Source organism: Simochromis diagramma, unplaced genomic scaffold (genome assembly GCF_900408965.1).
Source record: "Simochromis diagramma unplaced genomic scaffold, fSimDia1.1 OVJJ01000107.1, whole genome shotgun sequence".
Classification (NCBI taxonomy): Eukaryota; Metazoa; Chordata; class Actinopteri; order Cichliformes; family Cichlidae; genus Simochromis; species Simochromis diagramma.
Window position 1 is genome coordinate 6,585,189 of NW_024387209.1, and position 20,741 is coordinate 6,605,929.

General features: G+C 38.9%; 2 protein-coding genes across 6 annotated transcripts in view; both read right to left on the reverse strand.

Moving 5' to 3' along the window:
* ahr1b (aryl hydrocarbon receptor 1b) overlaps nt 1–16,045 on the reverse strand; it is a 72,839-nt gene extending 56,794 nt beyond the window's left edge. The window contains exons 1-3 of one of the 5 annotated variants that reach the window (XM_040051372.1): nt 15,566–16,037; nt 15,337–15,462; nt 13,426–13,613 (exon numbers count right to left, since the gene is read on the reverse strand). In XM_040051372.1, the coding sequence (XP_039907306.1) occupies nt 13,426–13,613; nt 15,337–15,377 (229 nt within the window). In that variant the 5' untranslated portion in view covers nt 15,378–15,462; nt 15,566–16,037. Of the gene's footprint in view, nt 1–13,425; nt 13,614–15,336 lie in introns of all 5 variants that reach the window. The other 4 variants (XM_040051373.1, XM_040051370.1, XM_040051374.1 and 1 more) reach the window with 4 other exon arrangements.
* Nucleotides 16,046–16,882: 837 nt separating this feature from the next.
* The window catches only part of ahr2 (aryl hydrocarbon receptor 2), a 98,183-nt gene continuing 94,324 nt past the window's right edge, over nt 16,883–20,741 (reverse strand). Inside the window, exon 11 of the mRNA XM_040051369.1 lies at nt 16,883–20,220. Coding sequence (XP_039907303.1) covers nt 20,134–20,220 — 87 coding nt within the window. The 3' untranslated portion in view covers nt 16,883–20,133. The remainder of the gene's footprint in view (nt 20,221–20,741) is intronic.

The window sequence follows — 20,741 nt, forward strand, 5'->3', positions numbered from 1 at the left end:
TGTGGGTGTTAAATTTTTATGAAGGACCTCTGCCTTCTCTAAAAACTGCAACCAAATCAATTTTACACTCGTCCCAAATGTCGCAATCTAAAGACCAGATCTTGTTCCATACATTCAGAAGCACCAGTTTTATAAATTTTATAAACAAGTTTTATTATTTTATTATAACAAGTTTTTATTATTAAAATGTTGCTCAGCATTGGTGTTAAGCCACTTAACAGTGACCACTAACTATCGGCAGCAGATAAACAGTATGTGAAAGTCATGTCCTAAAGAAACAGGAACAAATCCATTAAAGACCTGACACAGGACCTAAGAGATCCATCTGGACCTTCAGCTGATCATCTACTGTTCACTGAAGCCTCATCAGAAATTGTCTCAGTGGAAGGCTGGCTGTCAAGAGGCCATTCATAAGGAAGGGAAACAGAGAGAAAAAGCTGAGGTATAAAAATTACAGAAGAACTGGACTGAAAATCAGTGGAAACAGGTCTGATGGAGTGATGGATCTGGTCTTAGTATTCTCATCAGTATGTACAGAGAAGTTCAGGAGAGAGGTACAACAGTGAGCACCTACAGCCATCTGTAAAACATGGTGGAGGCTCTGTCATGGTTTAAGCTGGATTTCAGTCACTGTTGCTGGAGATCTCAGAAAAGTACTGTTAGATTTTGATCGAACATGCAATACCATCTGGAAAACACCTGAGTGGCAACAGCTTCATTTTTCAGAATGACAGTGATCCCAAAACAACTGCCAATGCAGTAAAATATACATGGATAGAAAAATTTGAATTTGAAGCGTGTGGGGTAACAATATATATCGCGATATATTCTTTTCTTTGGTGTATCGTATTTTCCGCAGTATAGAGCGCACTTAAAATCCTTTAATTTTCTCAGAAATCGACAGTGGGCCTTATAATCTGGTGCGCCTTATGTATAAATTCTGGTTGTGCTTACTGACCTCGAACCGATTTTATGTGGTACGTGGCGCTCAAAAATCTGTCAAAAAATGTTTTAGTACAACTTTGGTAAGCTACAAAGCCACACCGCTTGTAGAGTAATCCAAAACTCCGTCCGCTTCAGGTCCCAAAGTCAAACGAACACGGCAGCATCACTGAGAGTTAAAAACAGTCTAAATTCTTTTTTTATCTTTAATAAAATCCAGGCTTCCATGAAAACAGAATTTATTAAATTTAACAGAGTTAGAAGCTAGCAGAAAGTTAGCTAGCTAGTTTCCACCTAAACATGATAAAGCATGTTCAGACTGAGAGATTTCTGAAAAATTAAAACGTACAGCTCTGCCATCGCTTCCAACATAAATGAAGACAGAAAACTACACAGCAGTGACTTTTTTAGGGTTACTGAAGTTGGACTAGCTGGTATATGATGATGTGCTACGTGATCGCTAGCGACACAGCTATGCTAGCATAACATAAACACAGTGAAGCTGGAGGATGAATGCCAAACTTTTTCCACTCGATAAAAGTTAACGTGAGGGTTTGTGGTGGTCAGGGACAAATGCAATTGCATGGCAGGATGTTGTAAACGGATCAAACTTCAGTCAGGAGAAGAACTGAGGTAATCCATCCACAATACGAGGTTAGTTATTGCCTTTTCTCATATTCCAAAACGTGCTTCGTCTCTTCGCTATTACTGTCGCCCGGCATAATTTGCAGAGGATATTGCTTGCAACCGCTGCGATACTTTCGACCAAAACAGGTGCAGCTTGATGACATCATCAACATGCGCTATCGCGGTAGAGCGGTATAGTCAAAATCTCTACCGTTGGCCAAATTCATATCATTTTTACTATACAACGTTTATACCGCCCACCCCTAAGTGGAACACTATCAGTCATGGATTGGCAGAGAAAAGAAGAAAAGGCATAAAAATCCAAAGAAGAGCTTTGAATGTCCTTCAAGAAGCCTGGAGAACTATTCCTGAAACTACTTAAAGACAGACTTAAAGGCCCGCGGGCCACATCCGGCCCAGCGTACATTTACATCCGTCCCACGAGATCATTTTATATAGATTTATTATTATTGTTATGCATGGCCCGGCGATATGAGGCGCTAATAACACACAAACAACAGATTCCATAACGCAGCGCTGCAGCTTCCTTGCCAAACGCTAGGCTACTTGGGAACATTCCCGCGTTAATCAAGTCAAACTTCTGTTATTGCGAAGCTAGCCCCTCACAATGGCGAAGAGAAAAGTTGATTCTGTAAACAGAGCCTTTCAGCACAGGTGGGTGACTGAATATATGTTTACAGATATTGCTGGTAAATCCGTGTGTCTTATTTATGGAGCTAATGTTGCTGTAATTAAGGAATTTAATTTAAGACAACACTACGAGACAAAACATCAGGATAAGCTGAAAAACCTAAATGCAGAGCAGAAACTACAGAAGGTAGAAGAGCTAAAGAAGAATCTAACATTTCAGCAGACTTTTTTTCACCAGAGCAAAATCACAAAGTGAAGCTGTTCTGAAAGCAAGTTTTATTGTAGCAGAGGAGACAGCCAAATCAGCCCGGTACCACTATGAAGAGCTGCATGATGAAGGTGTGCGACGTCTTGTGTCCAGACAAAACGCGCTTCATTCGTGGAGTGGAAATATTGGACATCAAATCGATGCACGGGACAACGACAGGAAAAGATATTTTTTAAAACGTATGTCAAAGTATAACCAACGTGAAATTGCCCTGGGACAAACTTGTTGGACTGACAACAGATGGAGCGCCGGTGTTGTGCGGTGAAAAAAGCAGACTAGTCAGCAGGATGCGAGTAAAGATGCAGGAGGAGAACTGAACCGGTGAGTTAACAGCATATCACTGCATCACGCACCAGGAAAGGCTGTGTGGTAAAATCCTAAAAATGGAGCATGTAATGATCACCGTAAAGCAAACCGTACATTTTATCTGAGCTAAAAGTTTAAATCACCGTCAATTTCAGTCTTTTATGTGGGAAACAGATTCAGAGTTTGCGACATTCCTCATCATACAGAGGTCCGTTAGCTGAGTTGGGATAAAAATTCTCAATAGAGTTTTTGAGCTCAGCAAGGAAATCTGTCAGTTTATGGACATGGCATGTATGATGCAGTGAAGGCATTTCAAGTGAAGCTGTCACAAATGCACCAGTGCAACTTGCCTCACTTTCCCTGTTGCCAAGTAATGTTGAACCAAGTCGGCGCACTTTGCTGAACTGCACCTGTGCAGATTCAGATGGAGCTGCAGTGTAATGATACACTCGAGGAAAAGTACGACACTGAATGGGCCGCACAGTTTATTAGTTCCATTCCTGAAGCAATGCCCAGCTCCGTCTACATGCGGCTCCAACCTTGTGTATGCTTTCATTTATTTTTTCTGGGGTTTTTGGCAGCATGTTCATATTTCTAACCTGCATAATTTTGACAGGATATATTTTTATGAAGAGCAAAATATTTAAAGTTAAAGTTTATTTTTTTTAAGTTTATTTAATCTGGACTAATATTCCTGTCTGTTTTTAATTCATATTTATGTTTAAAAAACATTGTTTTAGTTTGTTCAATAAATGTTTATCTTGTTTGGCCCGCGACCTAAAGTGTGCCTTGAGTTCTGGCCCCCTGTGCAATTGAGTTTGACACCCCTGGTGTGAAGCTTGCACAATTGGGGTGTGAATCTGTTCACACATATAAATAAACAACCTGAAAAGGTTGCTTGAAGTCCTTGATTTCAATTTCACCTGTCTTAATGACCTGCAGGACCCCTGCATCAGTTTCGTGTCCTAAGAAAATGCAGGTAAAAATCAAAGGAAATACTCCTACTTTAAGGACAGCTCTGCATGGATGTGAATGTGGAACAATTTGATGAGAATAAATATGAATAAAATCATACCAACATGAAACAGCTGTGTAGTGCAGCAGCTGTATTTTCTTCTTTGATAGTAAATTTGCTGACAAGCGTCTTTCAAGTTCATGAGTTTTGCCAGATGTCATGAACGCAGCATCGAAGTCTGATGTGACATTTTCTTCTCCTTCATTTGCTGCTTCATGAGGCGGAATGAAATCTGATGCACAAAGACATAATCACAGAGGTTGAAGGGAGAGTTGAAAGTTCACTTGAAATGTTCTCAGTGTTTGTGATGGGCTTACAGATTTTTGGTTGGTATCGGTGTACTGGAGACTTCACAATAAGCTGCGCACAAAGTAGGTTGTAAAATCCACTGATGAAAAGTTAATAAAGTGATGGCACCGTTTTCTCTTTTATGTATATTCAGTGAATTTATATATATATGTTTTTAAGCCTTTAAGTCTGGATCTAACCGAACCCAAAGGGGAAAAGCTTCACACAACAGCTTTCCCCCTTTGGTGTAAAACTATTTATTTTTTAAACTTGGATTAAGAATTATCTTCATACTTTATAACCTTCAAATAGGGCTGTGCGATATGACCAAAATCTCATATCCCAATATAAGACATCTATCGTCCGATAATGATATACAGTGGGGCAAAAAAGTATTTAGTCAGCCACCGATTGTGCAAGTTCCCCCACTTAAAATGATGACAGAGGTCAGTAATTTGCACCAGAGGTACACTTCAACTGTGAGAGACAGAATGTGAAAAAAAAAAATCCATGAATCCACATGGTAGGATTTGTAAAGAATTTATTCGTAAATTAGGGTGGAAAATAAGTATTTGGTCAATAACAAAAATACAACTCAATACTTTGTAACATAACCTTTGTTGGCAATAACAGAGGTCAAACGTTTACTATAGGTCTTTACCAGGTTTGCACACACAGTAGCTGGTATTTTGGCCCATTCCTCCATGCAGATCTTCTCGAGAGCAGTGATGTTTTGGGGCTGTCGCCGAGCAACACGGACTTTCAACTCCCGCCACAGATTTTCTATGGGGTTGAGGTCTGGAGACTGGCTAGGCCACTCCAGGACTTTCAAATGCTTCTTACGGAGCCACTCCTTTGTTGCCCGGGCGGTGTGTTTTGGATCATTGTCATGTTGGAAGACCCAGCCTCGTTTCATCTTCAAAGTTCTCACTGATGGAAGGAGGTTTTGGCTCAAAATCTCACGATACATGGCCCCATTCATTCTGTCCTTAACACGGATCAGTCGTCCTGTCCCCTTGGCAGAAAAACAGCCCCATAGCATGATGTTTCCACCCCCATGCTTCACAGTAGGTATGGTGTTCTTGGGATGCAACTCAGTATTCTTCTTCCTCCAAACACGACGAGTTGAGTTTATACCAAAAAGTTCTACTTTGGTTTCATCTGACCACATGACATTCTCCCAATCCTCTGCTGTATCATCCATGTGCTCTCTGGCAAACTTCAGACGGGCCTGGACATGCACTGGCTTCAGCAGCGGAACACGTCTGGCACTGCGGGATTTGATTCCCTGCCGTTGTAGTGTGTTACTGATGGTGACCTTTGTTACTTTGGTCCCAGCTCTCTGCAGGTCATTCACCAGGTCCCCCCGTGTGGTTCTGGGATCTTTGCTCACCGTTCTCATGATCATTTTGACCCCACGGGATGAGATCTTGCGTGGAGCCCCAGATCGAGGGAGATTATCAGTGGTCTTGTATGTCTTCCATTTTCTGATGATTGCTCCCACAGTTGATTTTTTCACACCAAGCTGCTTGCCTATTGTAGATTCACTCTTTCCAGTCTGGTGCAGGTCTACAATACTTTTCCTGGTGTCCTTCGAAAGCTCTTTGGTCTTGGCCATGGCGGAGTTTGGAGTCTGACTGTTTGAGGCTGTGGACAGGTGTCTTTTATACAGATGATGAGTTCAAACAGGTGCCATTCATACAGGTAATGAGTGGGGGACAGAAAAGCTTCTTACAGAAGACGTTACAGGTCTGTGAGAGCCAGAGATTTTCCTTGTTTGAGGTGACCAAATACTTATTTTCCACCCTAATTTACGAATAAATTCTTTACAAATCCTACCATGTGGATTCATGGATTTTTTTTTCACATTCTGTCTCTCACAGTTGAAGTGTACCTCTGGTGCAAATTACTGACCTCTGTCATCATTTTAAGTGGGGGAACTTGCACAATCGGTGGCTGACTAAATACTTTTTTGCCCCACTGTAAATCACAAAAATGTAACATTTTCTGTAAATTCTGTGAATCTCGGGCAGCTCGACTTGCGTGGAGTGTTTCCAGCTGGGCGTCGTGTACCTGGAGTTGAGTGTTTTAACCGATGCATGAAACTATACATTTTTAGACATAAGTTGTAACGGCCGCCGTTTTCTTTGTGAGTATTTATTACACGGCGTGCTGCGGGGAAAAGCCTGTTCTAACGTTTGAGTCTAAGGTTTATTTTTTAGCACCTGACGGCTCTTTTTTGCTTCTCAACCGTAAATACTCTGCATACTCTTTCAAGTGATTCAGTTTATTTTGAAAAGTCTCAGCAGGATCTTAAGCTTTATTGGTGGAAAGGTGGAAAATAAACAAGCGGACACGCGATGGTTTTACCGTCGTTGTTGCTAACGACAACGCATAAAAACAGGCGCTTGTCCGTCTGTAGTGTGGTTATATAAAATATAAGAGAAAGAGAGAACTTTAAGACATTAATATAGCCACTACAGTGACCATCAAAACGATGAAAAAATATTGCCGTAAACAGTTTATTTTGCGACACCACGAAACAAACGATAGCGTAAAATGAAGCGATAGATGTTTTTATATCATCATCCGATATATATCGTTATATCGAACAGCCTTACCCTCAAATGTAACAAATCTAATGGTTAAACCTCCAAAAATGGACTATTCTAAGAATGATGTTGGCCCTTTTTAAATTCTGTAGTAGCAATACATCTCAAAGAAGTTGGAACATGGGCAACAAAGGACGGGCAAAGAAAGCGGCATAAAAAGAAACAGCTGGAGGCACATTTTGGAACTAATTAAGCTAACTATCAACAGGGCAGTAACGTGACTGGGTATAAAAGAAACATCTTAGAGAGGCAGGGTTTCTCAGAGGTAAAGATGAGCAGGGTTCACCAATCTGCAAAAATTTGCAGGATCTCCTGTTGTGAACTGGTGTTATATGAATGAAACCTAAAGTAATTGGAAAAATGTCAGGAACATTGACTGTGACCCAAACTGTTTATATCACATATCGGAATCAGTTGATAATTTCTTGATGCATCCCTAGGAGTGAATTTGTGACATCACAGCACTGCAGATTCTGCTTTGTTCAATCAGCTGCCCCCTTTCCTCTTCAAAGGCTCTGTAAAGCATCCATGAGTGGATTCTCTCGCTGTGTTTTCATTCTCTGGGGCTTTCATCTCATCTCTGTTAACTGTAGTGCTCAGTTTGCTTAGACGTACATTATTGTGTGGCTGAAACTCAGGTGTAAGGGTCATCTCATGACCACAGGCACGGGGAGCTGACCTACAATACATTTGTGCTGTGCTACAGCGTGAGGATAGGGGGGTCACTCAGGGTTCACGCACTTGTATGGAGATGCTTCTGCAGGCTGTTTTTGAAGCTTCTGTTGTGCATTTTTAGCTCTACAGAGGATTTGAGTGGGAGAGTTAATAACTCAGTAAGTTCCCCAGGAGACAGTGGCGTAGCAATACACTGTGTAGAGTGGATCAGGTGAGCTAAATCATCCAAACTCATACTTATCTGATAACTAGCTAACACTACAAACCAATGTTTTGATGCATACTCAATGATCCAGGTAAGTAAATCCCAAAAGGTTGATTCTGTTCATCTGGACATAACGTTTTCAGTGGGAGAAACGTTTCGTCACTCATCCAAGTGACTTCTTCAGTCTCAGCTGACTGCAGGATTCCCCAACCTTATAAACAGTACATTTGCACAGAAACTGAAACCAGCCCGCTGAATGAACAATGGGCTGTGAGGTCAGGGTTGGGGGCCATAAGCTTTGTACCAGAACACGAAGCAAAAGAAACGAAGAGAGAAGGAAGGAAGTAACCCAGACAGATCCAGAACTCCAGTACAGAGGTCAGAGGTCACAGACAGAGTCCTTTTCAGGTTACCAAAGTAAATCCAGGTAACTCATCTAATGGTGAAAGTAATGTTTCAGTCAGGGCTGGGGGGGGGGTGTTCTAATTTGTGAGTAAAAATGCATTTTACTTGAAACAAGAAAAGAAAATTTTATTATTATTTTATATTCAGAATATCCCCCAGATCACTGTGAAAGTTAGTAATAAACAAAAATGGCTGAAATACTGTTGAATTGTATCTGTATTTGTTATATTTACAACTTACAACTGCTACTTCAAAATATATATATGCACTGAATCATAATGCAGGTAAAATTTACGTCATTCTGGAGCTTTGTTTGAGGAAATGTTCTCTTACTAGACCTCCCTAAATTTTAATTGAATACTCCTGCTGTGAACAGTGTGTTTTGCAAGACCACGATGAAATGTGTGAATGTATGAAACGCTGAAACAGCACTTTTGTGTCCTTTTTGTCATAATGCACGTCCCTAATAACTACACACACACACACACAACTCACAAACTACAACATATCGTCAAACTATTGTTATGCAACACTGTGATAATGAAAAAGGATGAAATTAAAGAAGGCTGCAAGTCATTCCCTGTGTTATCTGGGATTTGCAGCGCAGTTTGGGACGAGTGGTTCCTTCACAGTTAAAAGTAATTATGGACACAGACTCCTTGTTTTACAGTCAGTCGCTCTATTTTGGGTCATGCTCTAAAAAACTCAAAGATTATTTTGTAAATTTGGCTCATTCTAAGTGTGAGAAAAGAGAATTATCCAGGATATCCAAGCACTTTGTGGCTTTATATTTATCATTTGTGGCCGTTACTCTTTTAAAATGTTGCTCTAAATATCTCTAAAATGGACAAAAATGCAGGTTTTAAAAACCAAAATAAATCTACAACACACAGATTTGTGAGAAAACAAAAAGCCACTATTAATGGTTCAACACACGATTTAATGCATCCTCAATATGTTGAATGAATAATGAAATTAAATCAGAAAATAAAGCATAAAGCAATAAAGGTTATTATTTTTAGGAGCTACGTCTGTGTACTCTGATGGCCATATGTAAATCCTTTTTGGTTAGTCTCATTACTTAGATTAAGTTTATGTCAGTTTATATGAACACACAAAATAATCTTGCATAAACTGGCAAAGTCACGTTCTCCCTCACGCTGACTGACGCTGGAGGATTTTTCAGGCTGAGCAGATTTCTGAGGGCTGTTTGTTGTTTTTGGACAGATGTACAATCTGCTTTTAATGGATAATCTGTGAAAACATTCAGCGCTGCCTCACACACACACACCCACGCGCGCACGCACACACACACAGAGTAAAATCCATCTGCTATGCCTGTAAGCCCGCTAACTCCTCGACAAAGCTGATCCTCCTGCACTTTTGCACTTCTTAAACAGAGTCTGAATCACAGACGCAAGGGTCACCACCAATGTTCCCTCTAAGTTTTCATGTGTCTGAGCAAACACACAAACTCCCTGAGCGGTCCTTTAGACGTGTGCACTGAGGTCACGCCAGCATCGAGTTACATGGTTTATTAAAATAATCAAATTACAGCATTTACATTTATGTTAGACTACTTTTAATTAAGTGCTTTAGCCCACTTACAATGAAAATTTAAAAAAATCTTGTTCATGACTTGTGTAGTATGTTAACACTATTGGAAGTAAAAATAACATGAACTCCAATTTTTAAAACACAACTTTCTTTTTAAAAAAAAAATAAAGCTCTGACTTGTATTATGAGTATGAGTCTGTGGTCTGGGAGAGAGTCCTGTAACTCTCTGTCTGCAAAATACAGTATATAATGACCAATGTTGGGCAATTAATTATATAGTTACTTCTAGAGCAGGGCGCTATGGCCAAAAATATTTATCACGATATATATTTGAAAATTTGCGATAACGATATAACTGACGATATAATTGATGCGAGACAAAATACAACTCCACAACTTTACCAGCGCAAAAAAACCCCATCCATTTATTTTCACTTAAACAAGCAGCTGTTTTTTTATGTGCATTACAGTGTTATAAAAATGCAACAGTGCAAATGCAAATTCCTTGCTGAAGGTTTAACCAAAAGGCATTTCCAGTAGAAATGGGCTGACATATCCTGAGCATAACCATGTATAATATCCACTGAAGTTAAAAAGAGCACCACCAACCACGATCACTGACACCCTTACAAACACCATTGCCTTCATAATCAAGCATTGAGCCTCGCTCTGTTGTATAAACTTTTCAGGCTCAAAGTGGTTGAATTATTAACTGCAGGCAGCTCCTAAGTTAGTCTCTGTGAGGACCCAAATATAAACTCCTTAAACAAGAACAGGATATGTTTCTGTGTCCTTGCTACAGAGTTCCTGCACAGCTTTAACCTCCTAAGACCTGAACTCTTCCATGGCATGCATTTTTAATTTCTCTTTGATATTTGGGCATATTGGGACCCGATGAATGTAAAAACAAAGAATCACCGGATTTTTTTTTTTTAACCCGATTTGTACATTTGTTTTAAATTTTGATAACACAGAGGCAGTATAATGTCCTCGTAAATGGATATCTATGGAAGCCCGTTTCCGCCACTAAATAAAAACAAAACAGCTAGCATCCATAACTCGAAATTTCGAGTTATTTTCTCAAAATTTCGACTTATTAATTCGAAATTTCGACTTATTTACTCGAAATAAGTCGAAATTTCGAGAAAAGTAACTCGAAATTTTGAGTTACTTTTCTCGAAATTTCGAGTTAGCTCTGCCAATCAAAAATATACGTGAATGAGGTCGCTTTCTTGTTACCCGGAAGCATATGGCGCAGAGGAACGCGCACTCAAAAACGGATCCCAACAAATTGGTGCTTTGGCGAGTACGTTTGCTGATAGTAACACCATGTGATTCAGCTAATAACACGGGGATTTCATCATTTGTGAAGCCAGGCTGAAAACACTCAGCAATCTGTGCATTCACGACTGGATGTAATAACGGTAGCTTAGCTGTAGCATTTGTAGCTGAGCCTTCAGCTTCCGGGTAACGAGGAAATGACGTCATTCACCTAGATTACTGATTGGCAGCGCTAACTCGAAATTTCGAGTTACTTTTCTCAAAATTTTGAGTTAATAAATCGAAATTTCGAGTTAATATGTCGAAATTTCGAGAAAGTAACTCGGAATTTTGAGAAAATAACTCGAAATTTTGAGTTATGGATCCTTTTTTTTTTTTTTTAGTGGCGGAAACGGGCTTCCATAGATATCAGACCCTTGTGGAGCAAAATTTAGTATTTTGATCTAGTCAATCCAAAATGTGATGGCCACATATGTGGATGGCAGGTCCTAGGAGGTTAAAACGGCAAAAGTGATGCTTTTAAGTCACAATTTTAAAGGTAATAGCTAGAAGTTAGAACTTAGCTGTATTGTTTTAAGCTGCCAGAGAAGCCAAATTACATTTTTGAAAATCACTTCAACAAGGTGCTGGAAACATTCCTCAGTCTGGTCTATATAGACATGATAGCATCACACAGTTGTTGCAGATTTGTTGGCTTCACATCACAAAGGTGCTATCTGGACTCAGATCTGGTGACTGTGGAGCCCATTTGAGTACAGTGAACTCATTGTCATGTTAAAGAAACCAGTTTGAGATGATCTGAGCTTTGTGACATTGTGTGTTATCTTGCTGGAAGCAGCCATCAGAAGATGGTACACTGTGGTACAATACTCAGGTAGGCTGTGGTGTTTAAATGACGTCAGTTAGTACTAAGGGATCCAACGTGTGTTTTGTTCAGTTTTGGTGAACCTGTGTGAACTGTAGCCTCAGTTTCCTGTTCTTAGCTGACAAGAGTGGCAACCGATGCAGTCTTCTGCTACTGTTGAGATGCTCTTCTGTATACCTTGGTTTTGACAAGTGTTCATTAAGTTTCCTTCCTATCAGCTCACAGCAGTCTGACCATTCTCCTTTGACCTCTGACATCACCGAGGCATTTTCAACCAGAGAACTGTGGCTCTTTTTCACACCATTCGCTGTACACTCTAGAGATGGTTGTGTGGGAAAATTCCACTACATCAGCAGTTTGTGAAATACTCAGACCAACAACAACAACAACATGTTAAAATTTACTTAAATCACCTTTCTTTATTATTCTGATATTCGGTTTGAACTTCAGCAGGTGGTCTTGATCACGCTGCTAAATCCACTAAGTTGCTGCCATGTGATTGGCTGATTAACGAGTAGCTGAACAGGTGGACTGAAAAAAGTGTCTGGTGAGTGTATATATTGCATCTGGTCAGATCTAGTCTGCACTGTTTGGCAAGGTGTGGGTTGTAATGGAGGAAGCAGGATTTTATTTAACCAATGACAGAGTCCCAAAGAGGACAGAAAGGCAAGCAGCAAAGTCTGCACTCAAAACATGGAAACTACATGGGAACCCCCCCCCCAAAAAAACCCTCGTCTCCTCTGTCCTCCTACCTGTGACCTGGACATTAGTCTTACTACAACACACTGAAGGTTTCAATTCCTAAAATGCAACTGAAGGACAAAGGAGAGAGGAGGCCACAGGAGGAACTGTAATCACCCAACTTAGTCCCAGCTACCTTGCATCAGAGCCTCACTTATATAAAATTTGGTTCAGCTCCATCATAAACAGCTGTGTTAAAGTGACTGATGTTCCATCTGATGAATCATTTCTTTGCCTTACAACAGTAAAAACCTTCCTGACTCTCCCGTCTGCTCTGGCCTGCAGACCGCCTCTCTGACCTCCTTTCTGTGTACTTAAAACCCTCTCGGCCCCATCTCTGTCTGCATGCTTTTTGCCTCAGTGTCTGCAGGTTCTTTGTGAGGTGTGAAAAGCTACTTCAGGAGGCGAGGAAGGAAAAGGGCAAAGCTGACATTTGCCACCTTCTCTTTCTTTCTGCATCTATCTCAAGTTCAAGATGCATCTTTTGTACTTTTTTAAGTCGAGATCACTTCACCCTGCAAAGATGCAGTCAACTTCCTGTGAGGAGCTACTGGCAGCTACAGCAGAGATGCTCTTTTATGGCAAAAACCATAATAAGTGTAAGCACATGTATTCAACATGATTATTCAATAACCTGACAAACACCACACAGTGATTGAATTCTTTAAAAAATATGGTTTTTATATTGGACTTCCTTGAACTTAAAATATAATAGAAACGATAAATAAATGAACAAATAAAATTGGAAAAAGAGGTGGTTGTGAAGGAAACAGGACTTAGGCCTAAACTAGATGATGTCTTGGACCACAAAGAAATCCCACAGCTGACTTTCTGGACTTATAAATCATGCACACCCCTTTCTTTTACAGTGTTCTTGTTCCGCCGTTTAGTCCACCTTGAGCAAAGGTAACTTAAAGACAGCCCTTGGTCAACGGGTAAAAGTAAAGCTCAGTGTTCCTAAAGGTGAGCCTGTGCAGTGTTTCCTACCTGAGAAGAAGCTCTTGGTGCGCAGGTAGCTGACGCTGAGCCTCAGGATGGACAGCTTGTCCAGGCTCGATATAACATCTTCGGGGAAGGGCAAGAGGCTGGCGAGCTGGTCCAACTCCGAGTTCAGGCGGTCACGGTGGCGTTTGGATGGGTTGGATTTGGCGCCTTCGATGGGGGGCGGTTTGACTCTGGAAATCAAGACATTTTTACAGTTTTCCTGGATCCATCTCTGTCTCTCTCTGGCTTATGGGAGCATTATTGAGGCTTCCCACCCTCTTTTTCATTTTACATTTCGTAACATAGACACACACACACACTCTACACTCTCTCTCTTTCGCTCTCACACACACAGACACACATCCCACAAGAACATTGCTGATTTATATACCTGTGCATTTTCAAATGTTTGAGTTACAGGTGTTGTATGTTTGTTTTTCTTACAGGTGCGGCAGTTGGTGATACATTACACATTTCTATTTTGTTCTGTCCTTTTATTACATCTTACCCTAGTCCCTGTATACCACATATAATGTAACAACTTTAAATAACATGAAGAGAAATGAAGCAATGAACCGACAAACCCTGAACAAGATCAATTATAGAGCTGACGTTGGAAAAGCAAAATGTGTTTGGTACAACAATGCATTCAGATCATAATTCTGATTGCCAATATATAAATAAAATCATATATATATATTAGTTGTTTGCCACTATATTGGTATCAAAATTTATAACGGCTGATAACTGAAAAGTAAAAAAGCGAAGAAGAGATTCGAGAATTTCGTTGCATAGTTTGTCCACCAGAGGGTGCTCTGCAACTTCCCTGTTTGCAACAATTAACATCTAACATTATCATAGTAAGGAGTCATAAATTCCTACATGTAGCAAATACTAAGAGAAATCTATTTGTGTTTTGATTTTGAAAGACAAAAAAATGTCAACTTTCATATCAGAATTTTAAACGCCCAAATATCGGTATTGGTATCAGTCTTAAAAATCCAAAATCCTATATAGTTGTGCACTTATGGACATCTGTGAATTCTACAGATGGCACTCACTGCATTTTTCACTGATTTTGTTTTGGTGTGGGGCTCAAAGCCACATGTGAAATACAATACATCTGTCCGGATGAGAGGCATATGTCAGATATTATTTTCTTTTGCTTCTGTAATTCAGGGTCGAGGGAGCCGGGCACTGGTGTCCTATGAGAGTCTGTCCCAGCTATCTTAGGGCAAGACACGGGGGTATTACCACACCTCTATTTGGGCATCAGCATAGTAATTCATCCATCCATTATAATTGTTATTTAATAATAATAAAAATAATAACATTATTATTATTATTATTATCCATCCCCTGTTAGCAATAATATTAATATAGTAACTGCTGTAGCAAAAAAGAGTTTCCCAAATACAGGAAAAAGGGAAGTCTTTCTGGTCATCTCATAATCTAAGAAATACATTTTTTATTACAGCAGTTAACAGACCACCACTAGTAAAAGTGCACTTTTACTACTACTACTACAAATGATAATAATAATAATAATAATAATAATAATAATAATAATGATGATGATGATGATGATGATAACAAAAATAACATGGAACATTGCTGTCAGTATCAAAAGCTAATATTGGTTACTACTAAACAATTGTTGCCTTTTTATTTGTATCCATCGATCTGTAACATACCAGTGACACTATAAATTTGTAGTGTTTTAAATAAACATTTAAAAAAGATTTTTTTTGTGCCTGTCTTCATAACATTACAATAAATACGACCAATATAATATATATTTCATATTTAAATAATGATGTAATATTTGTGTATAAAAATAAAGCTTACAACAGACCCATTTCATTACTACTTACATGGCGTTCACGATAACAAATATAGTTTTTCATAACGTACCCTTTCTGGGCCGGTTTTCTTCTTTTCCGCCCGGCATACATCTCGCTGATTTATTCACAGTGAAGCTGGAGGAAATCCATCAAACTGGTCCAGAAACCGCGGATCACCAACACCTGTTCTCACCGACTAATGTGCAACATCCCGGGCCGTCACCGTTAGCCAGAGCCGTGATAACGACAACTACAGCGCTAATTCAAAGGGCTGAAACAGACGCCATAGATAAACTCACAGTGAAGCTGAGGCACCGAGGCTCCCGGTGAGGAATGTCGAAGTAGTAACGGTACCGTCACCGGTTTATCCCGTCCATGGCGCCCCGCCGGCGGCTCAAATCCAGCATTTAAAAACAAACAGTTTGAGCTTCACATCCTGACACATCAAAAAACTGTAAGAATAGTCGATAAATTTCAGTTGTCGTCCTCAAAGCGCTCGTCCCTGTTTGCTGTCTCTCTCTACTCTGCTCTCTGACCGGCGCGCGCTTCCCGGGCACCTTTCTGGGCACTGATTTGAAGCCGAGAGCGCGCTTCGGGTCAGAGGTGACGTAAGAGAAGAAGAAAAAAAACGTCGCCGAGTTTTCATTTAAAATGTAAAAAACAACGTTTTTCAACATCATAAATGTACATGTTGTTGTTTTCTGATGTTAAAATTCATTTCCTTGTTTATGTTTTTTTGTTTTACAAAATACAACAAAGTATGAACCACAAAGTTTTTCTGGATTATTATTATTATTATTATACATTGTTTAAATACATTTTTATACATTTTTTGTATGTTTAAAAATTGCAGTAAAGGTTTTGTTTGTTTGTAAGAAAAACAATAACGAGCAGATGAATTTAAAATAGCAGTGTTTTAATCGGAATTCCAACCAGCAATTTTTTAAAGCTTGCAAGCTGCAATTTATTTTGCTTAAGGATTTGTACAGCGAACTCTATATGAGTTCTTTAATTGTGTTTCAAGGGCAATCTTAAATGTTTCAAAATCAGAAAAATGTCTTCAATTTTAGAAGGATTCACTCTTAAATTAGGCTTCTACGATGTCAAGTTTAAAAAAATGTATTTACCAGCAACTTATTTTGTGCTATTGCTGCATCAAAGGTCGATTGCCTCATGTTAGCATATATACTGGAAAAGCTTTAGCTTTTTGAGCAATTTTAAATACATTTGTTGTCACAATTTTAATTTTATATCACAGTCAAAACATCTATCTGTCCATGAAGCATACAACTACGTATGTATTTATTTTTTTATAAATATATTTTCTAGCCCTATTTGCAGAAATCATCAACTTAAAGTTTAACTTCAAGGAAAAAGTCAAACTTACCAAAATAGTTACACTGTCATCTAGTGGCCACTGTGGACACCATCACAACAATCCAAACCAGTAATATTATATTATATTGTATTATTAATCACTTTATTCGTTATTAATTATTAATTAATAGGTATTTATGAATTTCAATCCACTGTTTTATTTTTAATCCCAAATTTTCCTAAAGGAGGTTTAGAAAAACTTTGTTTTCACAAAAAAATAAAATAAAATATAGCCATTGTGTGATCAGATCACATTTAATTTATATGGTGAGCATGTAAAGAGTCAAACACTCATACACAATTAAAGCCAAATATTGACGGCAAAGCCACAAGATATAATAAAAAAACATCATAACAGGAGGTTACATACATATGCAATGTGCAGAAAATGTACAAAAAAATGATAAGCGTGGGTCATGTTAAGGCAATACAATATTAAAATACACAATATATGACAGTACATACTTTGGGAAAAAAAAAAGCATAAAAGGACAAATATATATATTTATATACAGTTACACAAAGATACTGCATTTGGAGTCTTGGCCTCCGACGGACTGAAAATGAAAGTAGAGTAAAAGTACAAAGTCAGTATAATGTAGATAAAGCAACAGGAGATATTTATATTTCCACTGAGAGAATACTTTATGAAGAAAAGCTCTGATTAAAAGAAGAGGAGGAGAAGCAGAAGTGCTGTGAAGAACTATTTCTGTACTGAATCTCCATCTCCACCCGTGAGTGCTGATATTTAGTTTTGCTTTCATGGCTTTTGGTGAAACTGCTGCAAAAGTTCACAACGACGTTTACACAGGCATAAACTTGGAGCTGCATGAGGTCAAATTCTGGTGCTTTAGATCAAGCTGTAAAAAACTAAAAAACGCTTTCAGATAACTAGCGCCTGAGCGATATAGGGTTTTGAAGAACGATACCAATACCGATATTGGTAATCTAAAAATCCAATATTATGATATACTGGCAGATTTTTTTCTTTCAGACACATGAAACATCAAGAGATTTTCCTAACATTATTATGTGTAGTTATTCACTTATTCTCTGACCAACTGTTGTTTTGTGGGGTTCGACACATGTATTGTAGTGCGTGGGGCTGGACGGCGCTAATGTGTTAACGCTCTAATGCGGGGAGATCCGCGTTAACTCGCTAACGGAGATTTGCCGCGATAATGCGGTTATGGTGTTAACGCCATTTTAACGAGATTAACCCTGACAGCACTAGTTTATAACCTTGATGCCACTGGTTTAGTCATGTGAACAAAAATTCACAGCTCAGAACAGGTTGCTTTGTTTCCTAAACTGTTTTAAACAGACAGTCAAAAAGAGGTCAATTTAAAAGACACTATAAAGTGTGAATTCTTTTTTTTTTTCCATTTTTCTCTCATTTAAAATATACAATAGCTGCCTCTGAGTGTTTTACTTCTGTGTTTCAATGTTACTCCGATAGCAAGAAATGAGTAAAAGAAGAAGAAAAGACACAAAGGATGGAGGTTTGTTGTAGGTAACAAGAAATCTGGTTTTGAAAAAAATCCTCAGCTTCAGTTTTTTTTTTTTTAAGATTTAGTTGTTTGGATTTAAAAAAAGATAACAATACAAGTTTTTTTAAAAATCTGAACTTTGACTCAGTTTAAGTTTTATTTTAATTTGTTTGATTTTATCATTAAAACATTTCGATATAACCTTTAAATGACATAATTAAAAAACAACAACAACAACTAAGTACTAAAGTTGTCTAAATTGTTCTCAGTTTTTTGTCTAGCAATAGTAAGTCTCGGACTTCTCACTGTGCTTTGGCAAGTCAAACAATTTAAAGGAGTAGTGCAAAAAAAAATCTCAAATAATGGCTAAAGCTTCAGTCACACAGGCAAACAATGGTTGCTTGCAGTTGCTGGGTGAATCATTTGTGCCGAAAATCTCCTTGCAAGTGCGTTGGTCGCTAGCAGATTGAAGCAGTTGACGCTCACTTGTCTGCAAACTATTTTAGTGGTAGTGAAACTGTAAAAAAAAGTTGTCATTCATGGAAACAATAGGTGACCGCAGCAATCTGGTAACGATCTAAACAACCACAAAGAAGTTTTTTGTGATTGATTGCAACCTCGAGCACCGCTTGTTTGGAGAATGCATGCTTCTCCCTAGTGGCTGGAGGTTATTTGGGCCTGTGTGACTTAGTTAAGGCAAGGGCAACTTTGGTCTTCTAATTAATCTCTACTGACTGTCCCTTTAAAGTTCCTGTCAGTTTAAGGCACGATCTGCAATTTTTTTCCTGGTACAATAAAAATAAAGCAACAACACAAAAGGAAAAGGAAGGAAAGAAAACTGGCTCAGTGACAAAGCTCTTAAAATATATCAACAAGCAGCTGGTTTCACTGAATTAAATCTTACATATGGTCTGTTAGTAGGATGATGCCGATGTCTGGTTGTGCGTTTCTTTTCTTTTTAAACTACAATAATTTTCTACCCTGTCTGCAAAGCAAATCTCCCTCACTGGGACAGTAAAGACTTGAAATGAACTGAATCAGGATGCCTGTTCAAAGGGACATAAAACAGCAATGTTTAAAAAAAAAGTTGGTATATGCTATCCTTCTGAGCGTTCAAATTAGCAAAGGTGTTGAAATTGTGTACATTGCAGACGGCAGAGGATTGACAGGCGGTTGCCTCAGTGATGTTTCCTTTAACTTCCAGGTCCATCTGTCCCACCCAGAAACATCCCATCCACACAGTAAGGGGATTTTTAAAAAGAATAAAAAATAAAGGAGAAGGGAAATCATCTGCTTTTTATTACAACAAGGGGAAGCTAACCCAACCAGCCAGTCCTCATCTGTGGCGGAATATATACATGACCTTACTAATATAGTGATCTTCCTCTTAATTAATTGGTTTTTAAAGTGCAATTGCTGGATAGCACCACCAGGTGGAGCCTCCTTCCTTTTTTTGCTGAGTTTCTGCCAGCTGTTGGAAAACCTGTTTTCAAAATTTGGGGCATTTTTTGGTTTAAAAACTCATTTCAAATATATTAAAACAATTTGAGTTGGTTAACTGGGTTTTGGTGGCTGAGGTCTGATTGGTTGGTCATGTCAGCTTCACCTACCTCTGATAAAAAGCAGCGCCCTTTAACTTGTTTCCATCAGAGGGATCAACTCAGTCAGACTGGACTCATTTTGGTTCCCATACATCCAAATATTCTCACCAAGCAGTCGTTTTGCATTGGTACAATCCAACCACATCCGAAAGAGGAATCCAAGCTTTTATCCTGATTTTTCGTCCTGTTGAGCCACCCTGAACCAAACATGAACTCTAACAGCTTTCATCACTGTTTCGTCATAAGAGAAAGAAAAGAAAACAAATAAAAAGAGGGAGGGAGGGAGGGGTGTCTTTGATTGTCTTCTCGTCCATTTTCTGGAATTTTCTTATTCTTCAGTCTTTTCCTTTCAGTTCAAGTTGAGATCCTCTGCCGTCCAGAAGTCACAGCGACTGATTCCTATTTGTTCTCTGAGTAGCACATGTTCCCATTGGGCAGCGAAGGGAAGGGGAAAACTCCGTTCCCGACAGCTGGACGGTTGTTCATCTGTGTGACGACAAACGACAAGTTAGAAGGACTAATTTCTTCAGACACCACAGAAAGGATGCAAATACAACCTACCAACACTAACTGATCCAACAGTTCGACTAATAGTGGACTTTCATGTTTAAAATTCAGCTGAATTTAGTTTTTTAAACATAAAAAAACAACTGTTTCTAGACCAAAATCACCCAGACATGAAAGGACTTGGAGTGCCACTGTATGTGGATGAAAAACACTGACATTAAATTTCTAGCTGTGTCAAGAACACATCTGATCGACCCCTCTGTGAGCAATTATAAGCTATAGCAGATACACCAAAGTCATGTGTATAAAAATACATCACATAAGACAACAGTTATAGATTCTAAAGGAGAAAAGTATATAGGACATTGTAATTAGAGGCTGCAAAGTTTTCCCCACGAGGGGACAGTGTTTTACCAGAAAGTGTTACTGTAGTTGCCCCTGTGTTGAGAAACACACCACAAAGACGTGCTTGCTGAGTTAAGTGATGACTTTAAATTGGT